We start from the raw sequence: 21,401 nt of genomic DNA on the forward strand, positions 1-21,401 counted from the left end.
TTTCTCCCCAACGACATCGAAAGTACCCTAGAAGACCAGCAGGTGATCAACAGGGTCCTTGCAGCACCGCATCAGATGGCCCCACCCATAAAAAAAAATCAAAATTACAGAAGTCAGACAAGTCATACAAAAAGAAATCAACGCAAATAAAGCGCCTGGGTATGACATAACTACAGGGAAGGTCCTACAGGAAGTCTCTGAGAAGTGTTTTCACGTAATCACGATGATCTTCAATTCAGTGTTGAGAGTGGAGCACTTCCCCATTCAATGGAAAATAGCGCAAATCATCATGGTTCCTAAACCGGCGAAAAATCCCAGAGAGATTGCATCGTATAGACCTATAAGTCTTCTACCAGTCCTTTCAAAAGTCTTAGAAAAACTCTTGCTGAAACGCCTCACACCAATCTTAGAAGAACAGAAATTAATACCAAGCCATCAGTTTGGTTTCAGAAGCAAGCACGGTACTATTGAACAGGTACATAGAGTAGTGAAAGAAGCCTCCAATGCCCTAGAAGAAAAGAAGTTCTGTACAGCAGCCTTTCTCGATATTAGCCAAGCATTTGACAAGGTGTGGCACCAGGGACTCTGTTACAAACTAAAGTCAAATCTGCCCCATAATATGTTCTCCATCTTAAAATCTTACCTTACGCAAAGATATTTCTTCGTCAAACATGAAGATTTCTACACTGAAATCTACCCTATACTAGCTGGGGTACCTCAAGGCAGCGTACTAGGCCCGCTACTATACCTCCTTTACACTGCAGACCTACCTACTACCGAAATGACCATGACTGCAACATATGCTGATGACACCGCTGTTTTAGCAACCCATACGGATCCTGCTACGGCATCTAGATGTCTTCAAGAAAACCTACATGACATGCAAAAATGGCTAAGAAAGTGGAAGATCAAAGTCAATGAGAGCAAATCGGTCCAGGTAACATTTACTATGAAAAAAGGACAATGCCCGCCAGTTACACTAAATGACTCACAACTACCACAAGCAGATGAAGCCAAGTATCTTGGCATACATTTAGATCGCCGGCTAACATGGTGGAAACATATCTTCAGCAAAAGAAAACAATTGGGCCTGAAAATTCGGCAATTGTACTGGATAATCGGACAAAGATCACAACTATCTCTTAATAGCAAACTCTTATTCTACAAGGCAATACTCAAACCTATATGGACTTATGGAATATCACTGTGGGGAACAGCCAGCAATTCAAACCTGGAAATACTATGATTTCAGAACAAGATTCTCAGAGAAATAGTTGATGAGCCCTGGTATGTGCCCAATACAGTGTTACATAAGGACTTAAGTGTATCTACAGTGCGAGAAGAAATTAAAAAGTGTAGTGCTAAGTACAGTCGGAGACTACAAGTACATCCAAACGAACTCGCAGCCTCACTACTAACCCATGAAGATGAAGTTAGGAGATTAAAAAGATTCAAGCCGTCAGACCTATCTGATAGATTTAGCTAGTTTTAAGTGTATACATGCCACAAATCTTAAGGCATCTACTGGGATAGCCTTATTAACACTGTTAATGACATAGTTACCTCAGTCACCAAAAGTGCTCATTGTCCTTAATTGGACAGATTGTATGAATCTATCTCAAATAAAAAAAAAAAATCTGTCCTTGAGCCAATCACAATCTGTTGTTACAAGTGGGACTGATCCCTATCAGTGCTGCCTGCATTTGATGGGAGGGCGCAAGCTCTGCGTCAGAGCCAGCTGCGAACGCAAAGGTGCTGCAAGTGGGTGTTTTGGGACCGGGAAGCCGCTGCACCTTCTGTAGCTGTCTGCATGCTGCACCTCGCAGTTGCAGCATTTCGGTATGCAGGCAGACATCTGCAATGCGACGCAAATGTGATCAAAACGTTCACCGTTACAGTGCTTCTTGAACTCCAGTTCTTCAGCCTTAATGACACCAGTGGAACAAGCAGTTATGGTGACTTCCTTAGCGTACCAGTCCCTGTAGACGCTGGCAAGGAGACTGTTATGAGGGGCGCTAGGCCGTCACCTGTTTGACGCTTATGACGTCGAAACCCATCTCCTATAGGGTGAGAGAGATTATCTTCTGAGCAAGTAACTGATCGAAGGTGCCGCATAAATGCCTTGATCGGTTTGAAAGGTTTTGGTTAGTGGTACTGCAGTCAGTAATGTTGTGAGAGGCAATGCGGATCTTGGAATCCATAGTCCGAAACAGTAACTGGCGACTGATAAGCAGTTTATTCGGCCTATCCATTTGAATGTAAAGGAGATTTGCGGGATAAGATGTTCGTCGGCTCTCCGATTTTATGACCTCGGCAGCTGCCGGATAAGGTTAGGAACTGTTTTGTCATTGATAACGGCCATCCTAAATGGCGCGAAGTAGTTCCTAGGAGGAACCAGCTGGGCTGTTGTTGGGGTATAGCCTCCGCCAGGGATGGCGTATCTCTCTTCCTTCTGGCGTCTTAAGATGTGTTTTCTTCTTGTAACCGCCGGGAGAGAATGACGTCTCTTTCAGCTGCTGCTGGTCCACTGGTTAGGAGCAGAGATTTGAGGACTTCTCTATCTAAATGAAGACAGTTGAGCATTTGCAGCTGAGTGCCAGTGTAGCACGCAAGGAGCACGCAGAGGAGCTCCCTGCTGTCCATGCTGATAAACGGTTCTTGGTCTCTTCCATAATTTTAGGCAAGCTCGCGGCACAATCGTTCAATTTGGGCGCATGCACGAAGTCAGTCACGGGCTTGGCACTCAGTAATTCTCTGACAAGTCCAGGTAACGTTTTCCAAAACCTTCTAGCGCCTTACAGCACTTGCATTCGACCAACTAAATGTTCTCCTTAGGAATGACTAAGTGATCTACCCATCAATCACTCGATGTCAGAACGAATGTTCAAGTCTAACAAGAACTTTCGTCAGACTCGTACGTAACCAGAATTCGAACAGCTAGTAGACCCCTGTCGCTCTGTATTGTGCACACAGCATGTAAATTATCCGGAACTGGTCAAATCGCCTGAGTCTGCTGACTGGGCAATGACTCTATCCCGGAAGCAGTGTCGACAGCTACTCGGGACCCATGCACGCTCCTAAAGCGTTAAAAGGCACTTCCAGCGCGAAGCTGACTACTTACCCTTGTATCGTGTCACAAAACGACGTGGTGGAGTGGTTATCACTCTTACTTTGCTTCGTATTAGAGTGGTCCTACGTTTCAATCCCGGCTTGGGTATGTGCTACCTTTATTAACGTTTTCGTCAGTCCCTCTAGCCTACGGCGCCTTGAAGTCGATCAGGACCGTTTTCCCGCACGTTATTCCCAATTACTAATTCATAATCGCCTGCTGTTCTACGGTATATAACTCACGCAGTTGACCAGCGTCGTTAAACAAATCTGTTCTGACTATATGCCCACTTTCATGCACTCAATGGCCATAACCGATTCAGTGACAGACCTGTTTACTGCTGTAAGGGCAACTTCGGCATTGGTTCAAACTACAGTCTCGAAATCGGAAAAATAAAGAAGCGTTAAAGAATTTAAATACAGTCCTATAACATACAGTTCTAACGGTCCCTTCTCTTCAGAACAGACTACTGTTTACGTCACGGCAGCGGATTCCGATCAGCGTGGTGTTTATTTACGCTTCCTCTGAAAACAGTGGCCAGCATTTGGTTTGTTTACGGAAAATAAGTAACGAAGAAGAAAAGTCATTTAATTATTTTACATGTGTGGCTGCTGCCAAAGGAATAAATTACCCACTGCCTGTACAACTGGCCGTTCTCATGGATAATAAAAACACAAACAAAATGACTAGCGCATTTACACTACACATATTTTGCAAATGCGTTTATATGGCTTTCCGTACATAAAGGCCTTCATGTTAATTTACTGCAATCGCATACATATGTCACACCAACAGTCAAAACTCAATTTCCTTACATTTCGTCCAGCACGTGCCAAAGAATTCAAATAAGAATTATGGATACTACTGAGATCTCTATTTTATATACATACACACTTTTTATCAGCAGTTTTTGCAAAAATAATTTTTGATTTACGTTCCATGTAGGCCCGTTATCACCATGGCTGCGTAGATATATGGGCAGTCACTGTGTATATAATAGAGAAGCCGAAAAGGTGTGGTCTTCCACCCTGCGAATTTGGCACTATTAAAGAAACATTTCAAACAGTCGTTCAAACGAGTAAACTATGAACTGTTTACATGTCATTTTATAAAAGAAACGTTACAGCCCGATGTGAAAAACAATAAATATGCAGGCATTCTGGATTTCGTACGAGGGTAGTGTTGGAAGTAAATCCCCGGGTGCTGTACAGTACTTTCTGCAAGTCGGATAACCCAGAAAGTAGCCATATGCAGTAGCAATCAAGAAATTTCCTGTTTTTATGGAAGCCAGTGGGTTATTGCCAACATCAAAATATCGCGCCAATAAATGCTACTCCCTAAGTCTAAAACGTACGGTTACAGCAATGTACTAAGCCTGTATCATCAGTAATTTGCTAACTTCCTGCATTTACTTGCGTCCCTTATTAATATACAGAACAATACATGCATTGCAGACATTCTCTGTGCAGCCCTCAGACAGCAAAGGCACGAGAGCATATCTGATACACAGCGTGCAAATGCTCCACATCACCGTCATTTTCTCTGTTATTATCAAGCTATTGTACACGGGTCCTTAACAGAATGCCACGAAAGGCGAAAGCAGTTTACGTTGTCATGACAACGCGCTGAATTGCTTTATTCCACTCAAAATGTTATGGGCTGGGAGAAGCGGCTGTAACGTATTTCAAGGTACTACAAAGGCTCTGGATTGGAGAAACTGCAGGAAACCACAACAGCCCAAATACGGATAGCCGGTAGCCCAGCTACAATGCGCTCAACATACAACAAAACGGGCCGCGCCACAGTGACAACTCCGTCTCACTGCAAGATCGGGTGTTGCTTAAACAAGTACAGCCATGCGAAATCCAGACGTAAACAAGAAACCATCACGCGCGACACAGCGACGTCACTCATACTTCCTCCGGTAAGTGTGCATCGAAATAATAACTCCCGACCTGGATTCACAGTTCCAAGCATGGCCGTACACCTCACAGGCATTAGAAGTACACCAATACTGTTGGGCACTGTCCACTTGCCTGAGGTATATCAGATATACACGACGTTTCGGAAGTAGGTTCTACTCCCGTCTCAAGGCGATTCGCGTGGTTGTCATGAAACTGACATACTTTCCATTGCGTTAGTAGAGACGATCAGAATGGAAACCGGGGCCTTCGGAATGCTAGAGCAGTACGATAATCACCAAAGAAGAAATCAACCTTCCTCAAGTCTACCAGCAGAAAATACCGAGGCAGTAACTTGAAACGAGGTAAAATGTGACGTGATGTAACATATCACATAACTCGGTCAACATCCTCTCCTATGTGTGTGACGTTAATGTACAATCCCACCTGGTTGCTCGTATGATTTCCTCGACGTTTTACATTACGTTGCGTCGCAAATCGATGCAGTATTGACATCAGGCCTACATGAATGTCGGTAACGCGGACCGCCGGAAACAGAAGACACTGGAGTGTCGGATAGCAAGTATCCCTTAACTCTGCATGCAATTAATCCAAAGAACTATTCTTTATAGCTTTTCATGTGACAATTCAGAAACTAGCTCCGATAACAAACTGACGTGGAAACACGGTCCATGGCAATTCCGGTTATGTATAAGTGAAGAATGCCGTCTTCTGGGATGTGGCGCCGTGTACAGATTGTGTGAACCGACGTTCCCGAGTAACACCCCAGAAGACGGCACTATTTATAGTCACCGCCGTAGAAACCTCAAATCTTACACATGTATAAGTATGATTCTGAACGTGCAAAACAAAAGTGTTAGTAAAATACAAGCAGAAGAAATTAAATATAAGACAGAATAAAGGCATTAAGATATACCATAACAGCTAAGTATTTACTCCCTAAATGGAACAATTAAACTATTACAGGCTATATAAGGGGGCAAGCGGTAGCTTGGTCGGTTGAGACACTATGCTACAAGTCGGAAGGTTGCGGGTTCGAGTCCCGATGAGGCGGATTTTTTTTTTTTTTCAATTTACCTAATCCTTCTAGCCGCACTATGACCCTGGGGTCGGCTCAGCCTCTAAAAGAAATGAGTACCAGGAATCTTCCTGGGGGTAAAGTGCGACGGACCCATAATGCTGACAACCTTGCCGCCATCTTTGAGCCAATTCTCTAGAAAATGTGGGAGCCTCGACGTCTCACATCCTTATGGGCCTTCACGCCCTGTTACACGGATAGCTTTACCTTTACAGGGTGCACAAAGACGGACTCCCAAAATCCAAACGGTTGTACAGAGAGGGTGTAGGGAGGCCATTTAAAGGCGGCTATAAACTCCACACATCCACTCCCCCATACGCCTTCATGGCACAGTGCTTAATCAGTTAAGCACAGAGGTTTCACAGGGCAAAGACGAACGCATTTCCGACATTATATGCATGCCTTCTTCAGACTGTGGTCTTCTGGGATGTGACACCGTGCAGTCTTGCAAGCGAATGGCGACGTTTGGGGGAACATGCAGCCTCCATCTTCAGGGCTAAAGTACAACAACCCAGAAGAACTGCAAAGACGCTTTAGCAGTAACAATGGTTACACTGCGTCTGTTTTTAATGATGAACTGGGAGCAATGCAGAAGGAGGGACTGTGGAAAACTACGAACATCTAAGTCTGGAAAGTCGACATTGGAACCCAAGACGCGCCAACTGCCATCCCGCGACATTCATATCGATCTGTAGCATTAACTCAACAGAACGCACGAGATCATACAGACTTACACGAAATGTACGGATTGCGTTTACTATGAAATTTCTTTGTCGTGTATGTTCATCTCTCGATGAATTCACATTCACTGTAATTAACTTGATTAGTCATGTTCATCAGGCACACCGATGCAGTACTTCCATTTATTGCGGCTACTCTCACTTGGACCAACTGAGACGAAAGCTGTCCAATCACCGGCACTTAACAAAATTTCTAGGTATATCGCCGCCATACAAAACAAGAGACTATTTAAAAACTTCCATCTGATAATGATTTTTGGAAAACCGAAACATGTAATGCAATAAATACTAATGACGTAATCCTTAACATCAGACTGTCCTGTGTGACCGGTATGCAACTTACGCACACCGGTACAGTCATGGTGTTTGCTTTCACACGGGCTGGAGCTATTTACTTTATACGGCGGCTACGGTTTAACGGACACAGATGGTCTACTTTTTATTTTAACACAACAAATAACGACAGAGGAACCTAGTGGAACGGACGTTGAGCGCAACTGGGCAACTTTAATGTCATCTTCCAAATTCGCTTTTAGTTTTCCGAGTGATACATTTCGAAGAGGTTTCCATACCAAAATTCTGTCGTCAGCAAGTCCCGTTCTGGAAACTCATCAGGCAATTAGTCCGTCCCTGTCGGGATTCGAACCACGGGTCTCTATTCCTCGGCTAATCCTGAATTTTGCAATGGGGCGAAGAACTTGAGGCCTTGATCTGAATGGACAAACGTGGAGAAGATGATGCAGTGAAACAGCAACAAACACTGACGGGTCCCACCCGGTGGGAAAGGTTTCAGTCCTGCAAGCTGAACGGTGGAAGATGGGCACAAAGCACGGTTCACCGAGTGCCGTGGTCCTCGGGTAAGCATTTCCAATGGCCACAGCGTTCCGTCGCCACAGTTCAAAAGATATTACTTGAATACGACCACCTTCATTTACAGAAGCTCCCATCTGAAGTCTTCCACAGCCAACCCAAAAGATTTTCTTCCGTAAAACTGCTGTGCTACTTGCTTTCAAAAGGAAATGGGACAGGCACAAGCGCGTGGCACATTAACACTCACGCAAAAACAGTGACTACATTTTCAGAATATACGTAGAAAATTCACCTCAAGACAGGGAAAAGTGTTTCGGACAAAAGTCTCTTTAGTCATAAGAACAGCGGATGGCTGCATGAGATATTACTGGCGACTGTATGTGGCAGTATTCGAGAATCACTGGTCTAGCATATGTGGAAGCTTTATCAAACCGTCCTCTCTACATCTGTTATAATTACGCAACTTTTCGTTTATCTTATCGATTCCACGAGACTTCAAAATTCGTTTGATAGTTGGTGCATTTAATTATGCTTTTCAAACTGGATACTATATATGGCGTCAAACGGCAGGATGACTTCACATAACAAATTGTGAAGCCTATATGAGGAAGGTGTGGCCTGTTTCGGGGTGTCATCCCAACATGAAGAAAACCACAAAATTGTTGAGTAATCTCAGTTCTGGGCTGAGAATCGAATCGAGGATTTCTCCAATAATAAAGCGAGCGTGCTTTTGCTCTCATGTACGTACGATGACACGCAACTTAATTCGAATATGTTTTTCAGACCTAGGCATACTCACCGTTATACCTCTCCCCTTATCCAACTCTTCATATTGTTTGTCTTCATTATTATTCGTTTCATCATTGAACCGCCTGTGGTCTAGTGTTCAGAGTTCCTGGCTACAGATTCAGAGGCCCGGGTTCGATTCCCGGCACTACCAGATTTTCTGAGAAGTAGTGCGTCTGGAAAGGGGTCCACTCAGCCTCGTGAGGATAACTGAGGAGCTACTTCCATGTAATAGCGGCTCCGGTCTAGAAAAATGAAATTAATGCCCGCGGGGATTCGTCACGCTGACCACGTGACACCCTCTATCGGCTAAAGTTGGCACTAACTTCGTCCACAAGCGGCGGTGGTTCGGTCGGTAGAGTTCGCTTGCGGACTAAAGTCACGGAGTTTTTTCTTCGCTTCATCGTATCCTTGTTCTTCCTCCTCCTAGAACTGCAGCTTTCGGGGGTCAGCAGTGGTTTCCTATACTATACATTTCTAAAAATTTCTGCTTTTCAGCACTACTCTATACCGTCTCTTCAGCCTTCAGCCTTATTAAACGTAAATCCTTCTGTCACAAATCCAATAACATGCCCAGGCCAACTAACTAACCGGATTATTATAATGCATAGTTCATTAAAATCCGAACTGATTACCATTACCTTGCATTTACTGGTAAATCCTGTTAAACAATGATGCCATACCTAGCGCTACATGTCGTTTAAACAAAACTCATGCACATTACCGCCACAAGAGAGACTTCCCTGTCCAAGAAGCAAGAACATGTTAAAGCCACTTCATAACAGTGACATTTCGTGACAAATATACGAGTTAAGTACAACAGAAACCAGCCCTAAGCATTAACCCCATCAAACAGTGGCAGTCGTCAGAACCTACCTACAGGCTGGATAAGAGTATAGAGGATTTGCTCTGATACTCACCTAGTGGCTTGCCGTTTACTGTTTGCGTCATCCATTTCGGGGCTCGAAGGAGGATGGACTGGGCCAGGAGGAGTCCGGGATTCTCCCGGTGCGGCAGGATCCCCCTCCAGACCGGCCTGAAACACATATACGTTATGCTGTTTAATGCAAGTACCGTTATCATGATCGTTGTCGAATATTCGACTGCAGAAGACGACAAAGACCATGTAAAATTCTGTTAAGGAACGCGTTACCCCGGCCCAGAATGGATCAGGGTACATTGAGATGCAAGCTCACAGTTCTCTGTGGTACAGATTTCAACGACGGACTGAACCCCATTGGAAAGATATGCAATGTGTCTGTGTAAGGTCTACAATATCCTTAACCAAGTAGAATGGAAGATGCCAAGGCCCATTAATTTAATAATTACAATAATCACTGGGTCTCACACAGAACACAGACCGAGATGCGGTCTGAGAAGAAAGCGGTACCGAGTGTACGGAGGCTAAGAGAGAGAAATTACGAGCGAACCATAGAACGTCATATACAGAGAGACTACCTATTACTTCATTCGTGTCACCTAATATCGTTAGAGAGATAACGCCAATAAGTGGAACGGCGTGGGGAGAATCAGAAAATGAAAAGCAATTTTTAGAGCAAAACCTCAACGGAAGAAACTAGGTGTTTATTTTGGATACTCTTGGCAATGGTAGGAATCGACCAAGAACCCTTTCAACACGAAACCTGTATATCAGCATCTCAATGAAAGAGAAAGGCAAAGTCATCTCATGAAACAGTGACCATACACAGTGTGTCCAGGTTCTGTTAGGGCTATTTTTATTCAAAATAGTCTCCTTCTAAATCAATACATAGCTTGAATCTATTGAAAAGTTTTCGAAAACAGTCACTGTACTCCTTTTGTGAAATCGCATTTAAAACTGCGGTACATTCCCTTTGGATGTCCTGGATGGTGTGACGGTCTCCTTTCATCGCCAACTTAACTTCTGGGAACAACCAGAAATCTGCTGGAGCCAAATCTGGCGAATACGGAGGATGATCAAAGACTGTGTTCCTTTTTCTGGCCCAAAAATCCCGCACCATCTTCGATTTGTGGGGTGGGGCACTGTCGTGGAGGAGCGCCCAGGAACCTTGCTCTCGGTATTAAGGTCGAATTCGAAGAATTCTCGCCCACAAACGGCTGACGACTCCGAGATAGTAATCAGAATCCACTGTTTGACCTTCTGGAAGAAATTCCTTGTGAATGATTCCTTTGGAATCGAAGAGAACGGTTAGCAGTGTCTTTACTCGACTCTTCTGCATGCGCACTTTCTTTGGTTTCGGCTGGCTTCTTTGGGCTCAGCCACGCTGCACTCTACCGCTTTGTGAGATACTCATATTGAAAACACCATGTCTCGTCACCAGTAACAATCGATTTTGTAAATTTTGTATCACTTTGAGCCGACCATAACATGCCTTTGCAGTGTTCCACTCTGGCATGTTTTTCATCGCCTGACAGCGAGTGCGGTACAAACCGCGCACAGACCTTCCGTTTTCCCAAATCCTCCGTCAAAATTTGATGCACAGTACGTTTTTGTATTCCCAAAACCTCCTCGATGAGTCTTGCAGAAACATATCTGTCTGATGCAAGGATTTCGGTCCGGTCACTTTTTTCACATTTTCTTCAGTGCGACTTGTTCTCGGCTTTGATGCACGTGGAGCGTCTTCAATGTCCTCCTTGCCGTCACGAAATACAGCATACCATCGAAAAATGTTCGAGCGACTCAATCAATCACTACCGTACACACTTTATATCCTTTCGTATGCTTCTCCGGCTGTTTTGCCTAACTTCAAACAAAATTTGATGTTGGTTCTCTGTTCAACCGCCATTTTCCGACGAGCGTCAGAACAGTACTGTTACATTCAAGGTCAGAAAACATGATAGAATCTTAAAGCCACAACTCGCTAACAGATGGCACTGCAGGGCAAATTAAAAAAAAAAAGTCCTAACGGGTCCTGGACACACCGTGTAAATGCGGCGTAAAAAATCGACCTCAGTCTTCTAGAGAATCGCCTATTGCTTTAGTTGTGCAGTTCCTCTGCATCCTGGCATCCGCCCGGACGGTTCATCCACCAGACCACTCCTGACTTCATAAGAATATAGATATTTCGCAGCATAGGGACATAATACAGGATGATTAAAAATGATCTTTACACTCTTGAAAATTGATTATACACAGACTAAGCTCTCACACTAACAGAAGCTGCAGGATATAATGAACAGTAATTCGAGTTTTTATTTTCAAGCACATGGATAGGTTCCGCGTACGATTACAGATCACCCATACGCGTCAGAACGGTAATCAGTTCCTTCCACGCACTGCACAACATTTGAAAGTCACCTCATTCACATGCACGTCGAATTCTGACTTTGACAGCTTCTGAAGTTTGAGGCGCTGGGGGCACAGGCACACTCCTTGACACACGCAGAGAGAAAAAAATCCAATGTAGTCAAGTCTAATGTTCATTTCTGCCAACGCATCTCCAGGCAGATGTTCACTGAGATAATCTGACAATGGGAAGGTGCAACATCTTAATAATAACGTGTCTTCATGGTCTTGTTTAAGCTGTGGCATCGACCGAAGTTCCTGTGTCGCAATTTTTGCTATTGCGACTGCACCTTGAAGGTATACACGTATTAAACACGCGCGCATGCTCTTCACTATGATCTAAAACTTTCATTAGAGCTGGTAATTACGTTATTTAAAATAAAATTTAAAAATGTGAAAGTCACTTGTGTCATGACAAATAGGGCCAAATTGAAAACCGTGTTACTAATTTCAGGGTAACCCTCCCCCCGCACCCACACAACAAGAGGGCCTGGATATCTCACTCAGTAAAGTGACTGCCTACGGGTTGGACGGCTGTGGTACTACTCCCAGTAGATGAATGTTTCTCTTCGTCAACACGTTCAGATCGGCTCATGGGGCCTACCCAGCGGTGGGTCCCTCTTCACGGAGATGAGGCGTAACATCCACATCCCGCCCGCCCATCCGATAGGTACTCATGACGTGGTGCTTGACTGCAGAAATATCTCCGTACCTATTTCTCTCAATACAAAATCTCTCCGAGTAATTAAGGAGATTAAACACAAGGTGGCACGAAGAGACAAAAACGACTTCCTCAGTACGGGGTAAATTCTTGTGAATCATTAAAACCCCGCTAATAATGAAACGAGTTAGGAAAGGCATGCATAGAGCAATAATTCTGGCGCGTTCCCTCCCCTCTGTTTATCCCAGAAACAGTAAGACTTAAGGAGAATATAAACTGTTTCCTTTTCCTACGCAACTTTCTCTTGAAACAACATTCGCTCCGATAAATGTTGAATGTTGCATGCGAATCATATTCGAAATGTGCGACGAAACGCTTAGGTCTTCTTGCATAATGCTCGTCAGTTTTGTCGGATTTTAATAAAGACTCAAATATCTCTACATATTTTCGTGTAAGTCCTAAAAGTTAATTTTCATGAACATCCGATGAGCGGTTCTCGAGCTGTTACACCCGGGGACAGAGCGCCTAGGAACCATTGGAGATGGGGCTGGTTGGGCCACAAAGCCGGTCTGAACGCTATGGAGGAGAAAGAAATCTCTTGCCCTGCCGGGACTCGAACCCCGGCCGTCCAGCCAGCAGCGTAGTCGCTATACCGACCGCACTCTCCCTGCTACAATTTTCGTTGCGAAAACGACAGAAAGCGGAAGATGTTTCTGCGTTATATTGGCGTGTGAATTTGAAAAGCCCAACAGCTAAGTGCTGGGAACGTCATTAAAAGAGCATAGCTAACATCGTGCGTGTTGGTATATTCAGGAGGTATTCGGATCAGATCTCGGCCGAGTTACCGAGGGTTTACGTGATTTTTCTTGGCATATCCAGGTCAATGCCGAAATACAACGCTAAAAGAGGTCAAAATCACCTTTAAAATTCTTATGCATTCTACATTACTCTCTTCTCTAATCTCACTTCTCTGCAGTTGAAACGTCGTCCTTAAAAAGGCAGGTAGACCTATCACTGAATGCCTTTCTAGTCACCAGGCTTCGTCCTAATTCACATTAGACCTGATGATCTTTATACCAAATGGTAGCCTTACTCAAAACAAAGAAATCGAGTTTTATACACGCAAGATCACGCCAATCACAATCGTCTAATCTAAGCTTCTTGTGACTCACATACAGCACAAACCATACTTTGTCATGTCTCACGGTAATTACAGGCCTACTCAACATTCAGACACAGATGCATCCTCTCACACACACACAACGTTTGAATTAATCTTGCAAATTAACCTGTCAAATAATATAATCCTTCCTCCTGGCAGAATACCAAGAAACCAATACTGGTGCTACTTCATACTCGTATTTACGTACATGCAATAAACCGCCTTTCTGATTGGATAATTTGTCTCAAACGCAATGGTATCAACCAATTATAACAGGCATTACACCGAAAACTTTTAATCTCATTTCCAATCCAACCATTTTTCAGGACGAATATTACAACAAATAACTTTGTATCTGAATCCGACGGAAAATGTGAACGTAGGGACTGTCCTCCAGGCAGTGTGTGTAGGGGACCAGTCGTACAGTAGCGCCTGGAATATATGCATACACATCTCTTCGTATAGAACAAGAATTTTATAGCAGTTTCATGGTCGACTGTTCCAGCATTCTGCCTCTTTGCTTGGGGCTTTCGTCAGAAACTAACACTGTCAAAAGCAGTTTACTTTCATTTATGGCAACCAATGTCAATGTGCCTGCGTACCAATTGATGGGGCATAGAATCTGGTAGGATAGCATCCACATGAGGCTGTCCACCTTCGTATTTTTTACCTTCCTCGTACGTAACTATCGGGACAATGTGAACTTATAGCATGGATTCTGAAGTTTAGTGAGGGAAATTATCTTAGAAGTATGTCACTTCTATTACCGCGACATATTTTTTTTTGTCGAATGTAAATTTATACTGTGGAGGCCCCCATGACGTCAACATCAAAGTTTCGGTTTAATGGCGATGACCAATGAACCACCGGAGCTAGGGCCTATATCACAATCACCCAACAGATGTATGAAACATACATATTTCCTTACAATTCCTGCTGTCCTATACATCTGCGCTGCTCAACCGGTGCAACTTGGTGGTCGGCTGGGTGCCATATATCTCGAACACAAAAATATACACTAACGATTAATACTAAAATGTAATAAATGTACAAATATACATCTTGGAATAAGAACATTTTTGGTTTTCGTAACGTAAGACTATAGTAAAATGTCTCTGTATAGACTATAAGACTATAGATATTTTATTTTTTTGATGCAAAATAACCGGCAGGTGCAAGATCCTCTGTGCTGATGGAAGCTTTTCTGAAGACGTTCCTTGTTTCAAGCGTTTTCGAGGATCGGGGAGGCTCGCTTAGTCTGGGTCATCACTTCACAAGATTCTTAAGACGGAAGGTCTCATCAGTATCGGTTGCCAGACCATGTAGAATTCCGAAATTTCGGGAATTGAATAGGTTCTTAATTTATTTAAGGACCTGTTTTGGTTAAATGCAGCATACGGAAAATGTCAGTGAATTATGAGCAAGAAAACACGGGGACGGAAGCGATCCTGGCCTATCCCAGTAACCGCGCAGAGACCATCATAAAGAAAAAAGAGGTAGTGTAGGCATTATGGCCACCCGATCTACAGCGTTGCCTCCTGCAATCCAAAAAATTCACTGCTAAAACTATTATACACCGGTGATGATTAGCGTTCCTTCGTATTCGTGAGGATACCAGTTAGCACCTCTGCCCGAAGACCAGCTACCCTCAGACTCTTCCTAGTTTTCCTCAGTCCCTTCAAATGATGTCATACAGATTTGCAACCTCAACTCGCAGTCATCCTGACAAACACGCAGTTGTGCAATTGACGCGGTGTCACTGAAAAAAAAACGAAGAAATAACCAAGAAGCCAAGAATTCGGATACTGCATGGCAATTGTGTGCATGTTGCCCATTATTATGGAGGCAACTTTGCCCCTAACGCACTGTCAACAAGTAACAACGCCAACGCCCACGGTAAGAGCAGTCGGCTGTTAAGCCACACGCAGGATCCTCCCTCAAGAATAACACCACAATTTCACGAATTACAGTCATCTAGTTCATCTAGTACCGTTAGGGTAACCAAAGGAACGCGCCCGAGCTATGCGGGAAACAAGAAATGCGCGCAGTTTTATTCGATACAATCCCTCTTCTTAAGGATCACCACTCGATAACATGATGCTGATCTCATGGAAAGAGGCTGTGGATAGGAGACGGATACAATTAGATCAGGATCGTATCCAGTAACGGGCTTTCGTGTCTATAGAGTTCAATTATGACTCACGTCTTATAAAATCAATTTATGATAGTTGCATTATTTTACTTCATTCTCAATTCCATTATATAACGGTAAAAAGGTAAAGTTGTCCCTGTGATTAACTAATTAAGCACTACGCCATGAAGGCGTATGGGGGACTGGATGTATAGATCCACATTTTCTTGACCTCGGCACTAGGTGGAGGTGAGTGGTCAGCTTCACGCCCCGGCCGTTTTACCCTGGGGGAAGAACCCCCGGTGCTCATTGGCTAGATCCCAGAGCTGGTCTGGACGACGTGGAGAAAATTCTTGACCCTACTGGGACTCGAACTCCGAACCCTCCGTCGTCCAGACCGTAGCAAGTCGCTATACCGACTGCGGTATCCCGGATCGAATATGCGGGAAACAAGAAATGCGCGCAGTTTTATTCGATACAATCCTCTTCTTAAGGATCACCACTCGATAACATGATGCTGATCTCATGGAAAGAGGCTGTGGATAGGAGACGGATACAATTAGATCAGGATCGTATCCAGTAACGGGCTTTCGTGTCTATAGAGTTCAATTATGACTCACGTCTTATAAAATCAATTTATGATAGTTGCATTATTTTACTTCATTCTCAATTCCATTATATAACGGTAAAAAGGTAAAGTTGTCCCTGTGATTAACTAATTAAGCACTACGCCATGAAGGCGTATGGGGGACTGGATGTATAGATCCACATTTTCTTGACCTCGGCACTAGGTGGAGGTGAGTGGTCAGCTTCACGCCCCGGCCGTTTTACCCTGGGGGAAGAACCCCCGGTGCTCATTGGCTAGATCCCAGAGCTGGTCTGGACGACGTGGAGAAAATTCTTGACCCTACTGGGACTCGAACTCCGAACCCTCCGTCGTCCAGACCGTAGCAAGTCGCTATACCGACTGCGGTATCCCGGATCGAATTCCATTACATTGCCTTGCATAAATGTGGGTCAATTTACAAAAAATCTATGTGGAGCCTAAACGTGTATCCTAACACAGATTCAGAAACTATCTGCAGTAGAGAAGCCCATTAACACCAAGCAGAAACTGAGGCCTTGCAATGGTCTCCTACATTTTGTCTTTATACGAATGCAGAAGAATTTTAAACAAAGGAGACCAAGGATTGAATGGGATTGCAACATTACAAACACACTGCTGAAATGATGGATGGTACAGCTGTGCCTTCCTATAGTCAGAATCTCCCCCCCCCCCGAAAGCTCTACAACAGAGAACAGAAACTGCACTGAATCCAACTGGTGGAGTCTGGTATTAGCTTTGATGAATTCTTTGGACTCTCGTACCAGGGAGATATCCACGTGCCCATGTGATCAAACCAGATTAAAGTTTTACTTAAGGATAAAGTAGCTTAAATGCAGATGACAAGAAATTAAAGAGAACATGAACATAGCGCATCCGTCGTGTTGCATTCTGCAGAACACGTTGACAGATGGTATATGCAAAAAAGAAACGCGCTCTAATTCATCCTCCGTCCTTATCTTCGATTTTGCATGTTCAATTTGCCTCCACAAATCTACTGCTGACACGAATATACAGCAAAGACACAATAGACACAAAACTATTTTTCACTCTATTACAGTAAATGCTGACTTTATGTTGTGTATCTGTTTTTCGCGCGATTTGTAGTTTCTAAGAATTACGATGGCGCTGATTTGTGGTGCAAATATTTAGTTAATTATTTATCTACTTAGCAGATTTATATAGTGACACAATACAGACCGAAATAATACTTGTCCTACAACTTGTAGTGTAGCTGAGCAATGTATTTTAGCAAACTTACTTCACGCAGGCAGGCAAGCAGAATGACACCAACTCCGCATAACGCGTTTATTTCACGGATTTCCCAAAACGAAAGCCTCCAAACGAAGTAAAACACATTCTTGTACTTCACACGATCGACATAATTTGTGATTCGGTCTGAACAGCAAATGTCCACAGACATCTCTACGGGCACTTCTGAGGTGAGGACTGTGCCCGACACGGCTGCTGCGGTGGCACCTGGACTGCGTCGGGCTTTTACATTCATGCCTATGAGAGGGCTAGAATACCTGAGACAATATAAAAATGAACAGAGAAACTGGCTGTGAGAATGCCAAACGAACTGGCCTGGCCAAGGAATCAGTCCTATAATTGTGCTGGATCGTCTCGATCCGATCAACTGCTACGCTTGTCAGTGAGTGATTTCGTCATCGAACTGTGAAGATGTAAATTTGAATTAACCTGAAAGAGTTCTGTCTTCTGGGATATAACTCAGTGCATGAAAGTCAGCCGACGTTTCGGAGGAACATATCGCCTCCACCTTCGAGGTCACATCTTACTGCCTACTTCATGCTGGTTTCCTGCTAAGCTTACTCTTCGACCCTTAAAACGGAGAAGACATGTTCCTCCAGCCCATCAGTTGACTTCCACAGGTCTGCAATACGTTGCATTCCAAAGATAGTCGCTGCTGCGAGAATCTCAAACCCAATGTCGACTTAACTTGCTTGCAGCTGGATTAAACGGCGGGCTTCTGGCACGTTTACGAGAAGTCGCACAAACACGCCCGTTTGATTCGCCACGTCTGCTTGTCCGCATGTAACGGGTTTTCATGAAATTTTATAGTGGAGATTTTCCTTATCTTGCTTATACTCGGACAATAATAACGTAAAGGTACATTTAACATTGTGGCCTACATAAGTCTATCCGCCCATTTCGAGCGTAACTCGCTAAATATTTATCGGAACAAAAAATGTTTATAACGAAAGTCGTACAGAGAAATTAAATACATTTTATGCCCGGTATAGGTTTTTTCCATAAGTCTTACGCAATTCGAGATAACTTAAGAGCAGGATTAAGCTGTATCATTAACTCTGGACTCTGATCTGTTTTACACTATTTATAAGAGCACCAAGTTGGAAAATTTGAAGGCAATAACAGAGAGAATGCGCCACGATTGTTACGCTATGCGTGACGACAGGGAATTCGATTTGATGAATAAGTGCCCAAATGCTCAAGACTGTATTATGGATTGGCTGGTCAGCTGGTCAGCCACATATGAATTTATGAAGATATGAAACGGACTGAAGTGGCTCAAAGTGATGTCGGATTGTGGGCTTTTGTGAACCTGTGTTCCACAACAGCTTGTTGTGCATTGTTGCCGAGGGCAGGTGCAGACCGGTATGGCCCAGCTGGCTGCTATCTGCTGCTTCTCCAGCACTGCGTACGGTATCCGTACGGCGGAGTAATAACCACATGCTTCGAAATGCTTCGAAATTTCAACAAACAAAAAATGGACACATGCAATCAACAAAATAAAATATGGAAATATTTACAAAAAGTAAATCATACCCATATTTCTGCTGCTTTGTAAAAGACATCCTGAGCCGTCAATGAGTGGCAAGGTCCATCAAGTGCAACAAGTCTAATAGACAATATTGCCTTACATGTTTCGGTCACTACTGACCATCATCAGAAGGTATAGCTAACGTTACAAAGAAATACGTCACATGCATGAAAAACATAGATTTTCGTAAAGGAATTTATATTACATAATATTATATTATGGTCTACAGCATTTTGTTCGGCCTTGGTTGCCTTTTCAGTTTCTTAATCTATATACAGTCGGTAGGACTCCTTGGACGGAGGACAATCCCGTCGCAGGGCCTCTATAAACACAGCACTACACAAACACAAAATAAACGCACGCAGACATCTATGCCCCGAATGGGATTCGAAACCCATGACCCCAGTGTTTGAGTGGGCGAAGATAGTTCATGCCTTAGACCGCGCGGCCACTGTGACCGGCATAAAACGATTTCTACCATTCGAAATCGAGGGTAGACTAAAATATTAACATAATTAAAAATCGCATTAATATTTCTCTACTCTCAATTTCTAACGGTAGAAATCCCTTCATGCTCCATCCATGAGTACCACTTGATATTCGTTCTGAGATCTGAAATTCTGACGGCGAATACTGTAAAGAATAATTTCTCCTGGGACGTGGCGCCGTGTAGCCTTGCATCAGTTTAAAGACGTTCAGGATGAACCGTCACCTTCAGGGTCGAAGAGAAAAATCAAGGATCATTCTATGTAATAATCTAATTTCACGAAGAAGATTGAGACGCCACATCACAGACTTCTAATAAAATCCAGGGCACTGCTATTCTAAATATTAAATTCATGAAACCCTTTTTTTAGGCCCACTGGCACTACAGCCCCAGTGGGCCTAGGCCTGCCTCCATGAACTTCTCCGTTCACTTCGGTTTTTCTAGATCTTACACATTCGGTAGGACTCCTTGAGCGGGTGATCAACTCGTCGGAAGGCCTCTACCTGTACACCAACACAGAAAAACACACACATACAAACTAAACATCCATACCCTGAGTGGGATTCGAACCCACGATCCCGGTTTCCAAGCGAGCGAAGATAGTACATGCTTTAGACCGCTCGGCTACCGTGACCGGCCATGAAACCCTTACTAACCAATAATCTACGGCTATGTAAACGTTCACATGTAATAACTGCAAGAGACCCTATACCAGAAGAGCATAATCTTCATCTTCCCTTTGCACCTACTGGTTCGCTCCGGAATGCTATCCGGTCTATATCCATACCACTTTCTCCACGGTTGGATTACCATTCTATCCTGAAGACAGAGGCACAGCGTTCCTCCGAAACGTCGTCAAACCTCTATTAGACTAGTCGACGTCACATCTCAGAAGACAGTATTATTTAGTCATCGCTGTAAGGAGCCTGTCAGATCGGGATAACCCGTAATAACAACTGCACTCTGAAGTTCCCTAGATGGGACGCGTTATGGACTTCATGTGCCGGTCATTGCACCCGAGAGCATCAGTGCACAATTAGGGTGCATGGGCACCAACACTGGTAATGGGGAAGTGGAGTACGAAACAATGAACCGGCCGAAGACCGTGAATCGTCATCCTACTGACTGAGCTACCAGGAATAAAAAATTATAATTCATACATTTACATCAACTATCATTTATCGGTTATTTTGTATGATTGTGCTATATGATCTCTTATTCAGGGGGACGTACACAAATTGTAGGCGTGTGGAAACAAACTGCATACAACAGAGCTGACATAAAGGGTGAAAGAAAGACACATCTAACGAGTAACTTGGTAAATGATATAATGATACAAATTCCGTCCCAAGTGCAAACAATATATTATGTGTCCTTGATCTTGTTCACCTACACTACATGTTTCGGCCTCAAACGGCCATCATCAGGTGTATAACACTCACGTCGCTGTCACACTGCACTCAGCCCAAAATTTAACATTTAAAACACTTTCCTTGTTATTATCAACATCTACTTCGTTGATATCTGTCTGGATGTAGATTATTTTACACACGTTAATTTTGACGTACCTGTAGTAGCACTATAAAATCTTTAGTTCTAATTTTAAAATCCTTTAAAAAATTTTTTTTCTCTAATTTTAAATTTAAAATTGTTAGGGTTACTCGCCCTATGTCTAAAGTGCTGCAGCGGCTAGTTCTTGTTTCCACACTGTATAGGTGTTATCCTGTGTAGTCTTCCTGTGTGCGTGCCGCTGCTATTCTTTACTACGTGTGTGTGTGTACTACTACGTGTATTCACACGTAGTAAAGAATAGCAGCGGCAC

The 21,401-nt window shown here is 43.6% G+C and overlaps 1 protein-coding gene across 6 annotated transcripts in view; it reads right to left on the minus strand.

The window, feature by feature from the left end:
• Nucleotides 1-21,401, minus strand: part of LOC111874781 (beta-arrestin-1) — an 86,384-nt gene that overhangs the window by 47,356 nt on the left and 17,627 nt on the right. For all 6 annotated transcript variants that reach the window (XM_033755593.1, XM_033755594.1, XM_023870562.2 and 3 more), the window contains one exon: nucleotides 9,366-9,481. In XM_033755593.1, the coding sequence (XP_033611484.1) occupies nucleotides 9,366-9,400 (35 nt within the window). In that variant the 5' untranslated portion in view covers nucleotides 9,401-9,481. The remainder of the gene's footprint in view (nucleotides 1-9,365; nucleotides 9,482-21,401) is intronic.

The sequence above is a fragment of the Cryptotermes secundus genome, unplaced genomic scaffold (assembly GCF_002891405.2).
Source record: "Cryptotermes secundus unplaced genomic scaffold, Csec_1.0 scaffold955, whole genome shotgun sequence".
NCBI lineage: Eukaryota > Metazoa > Arthropoda > Insecta > Blattodea > Kalotermitidae > Cryptotermes > Cryptotermes secundus.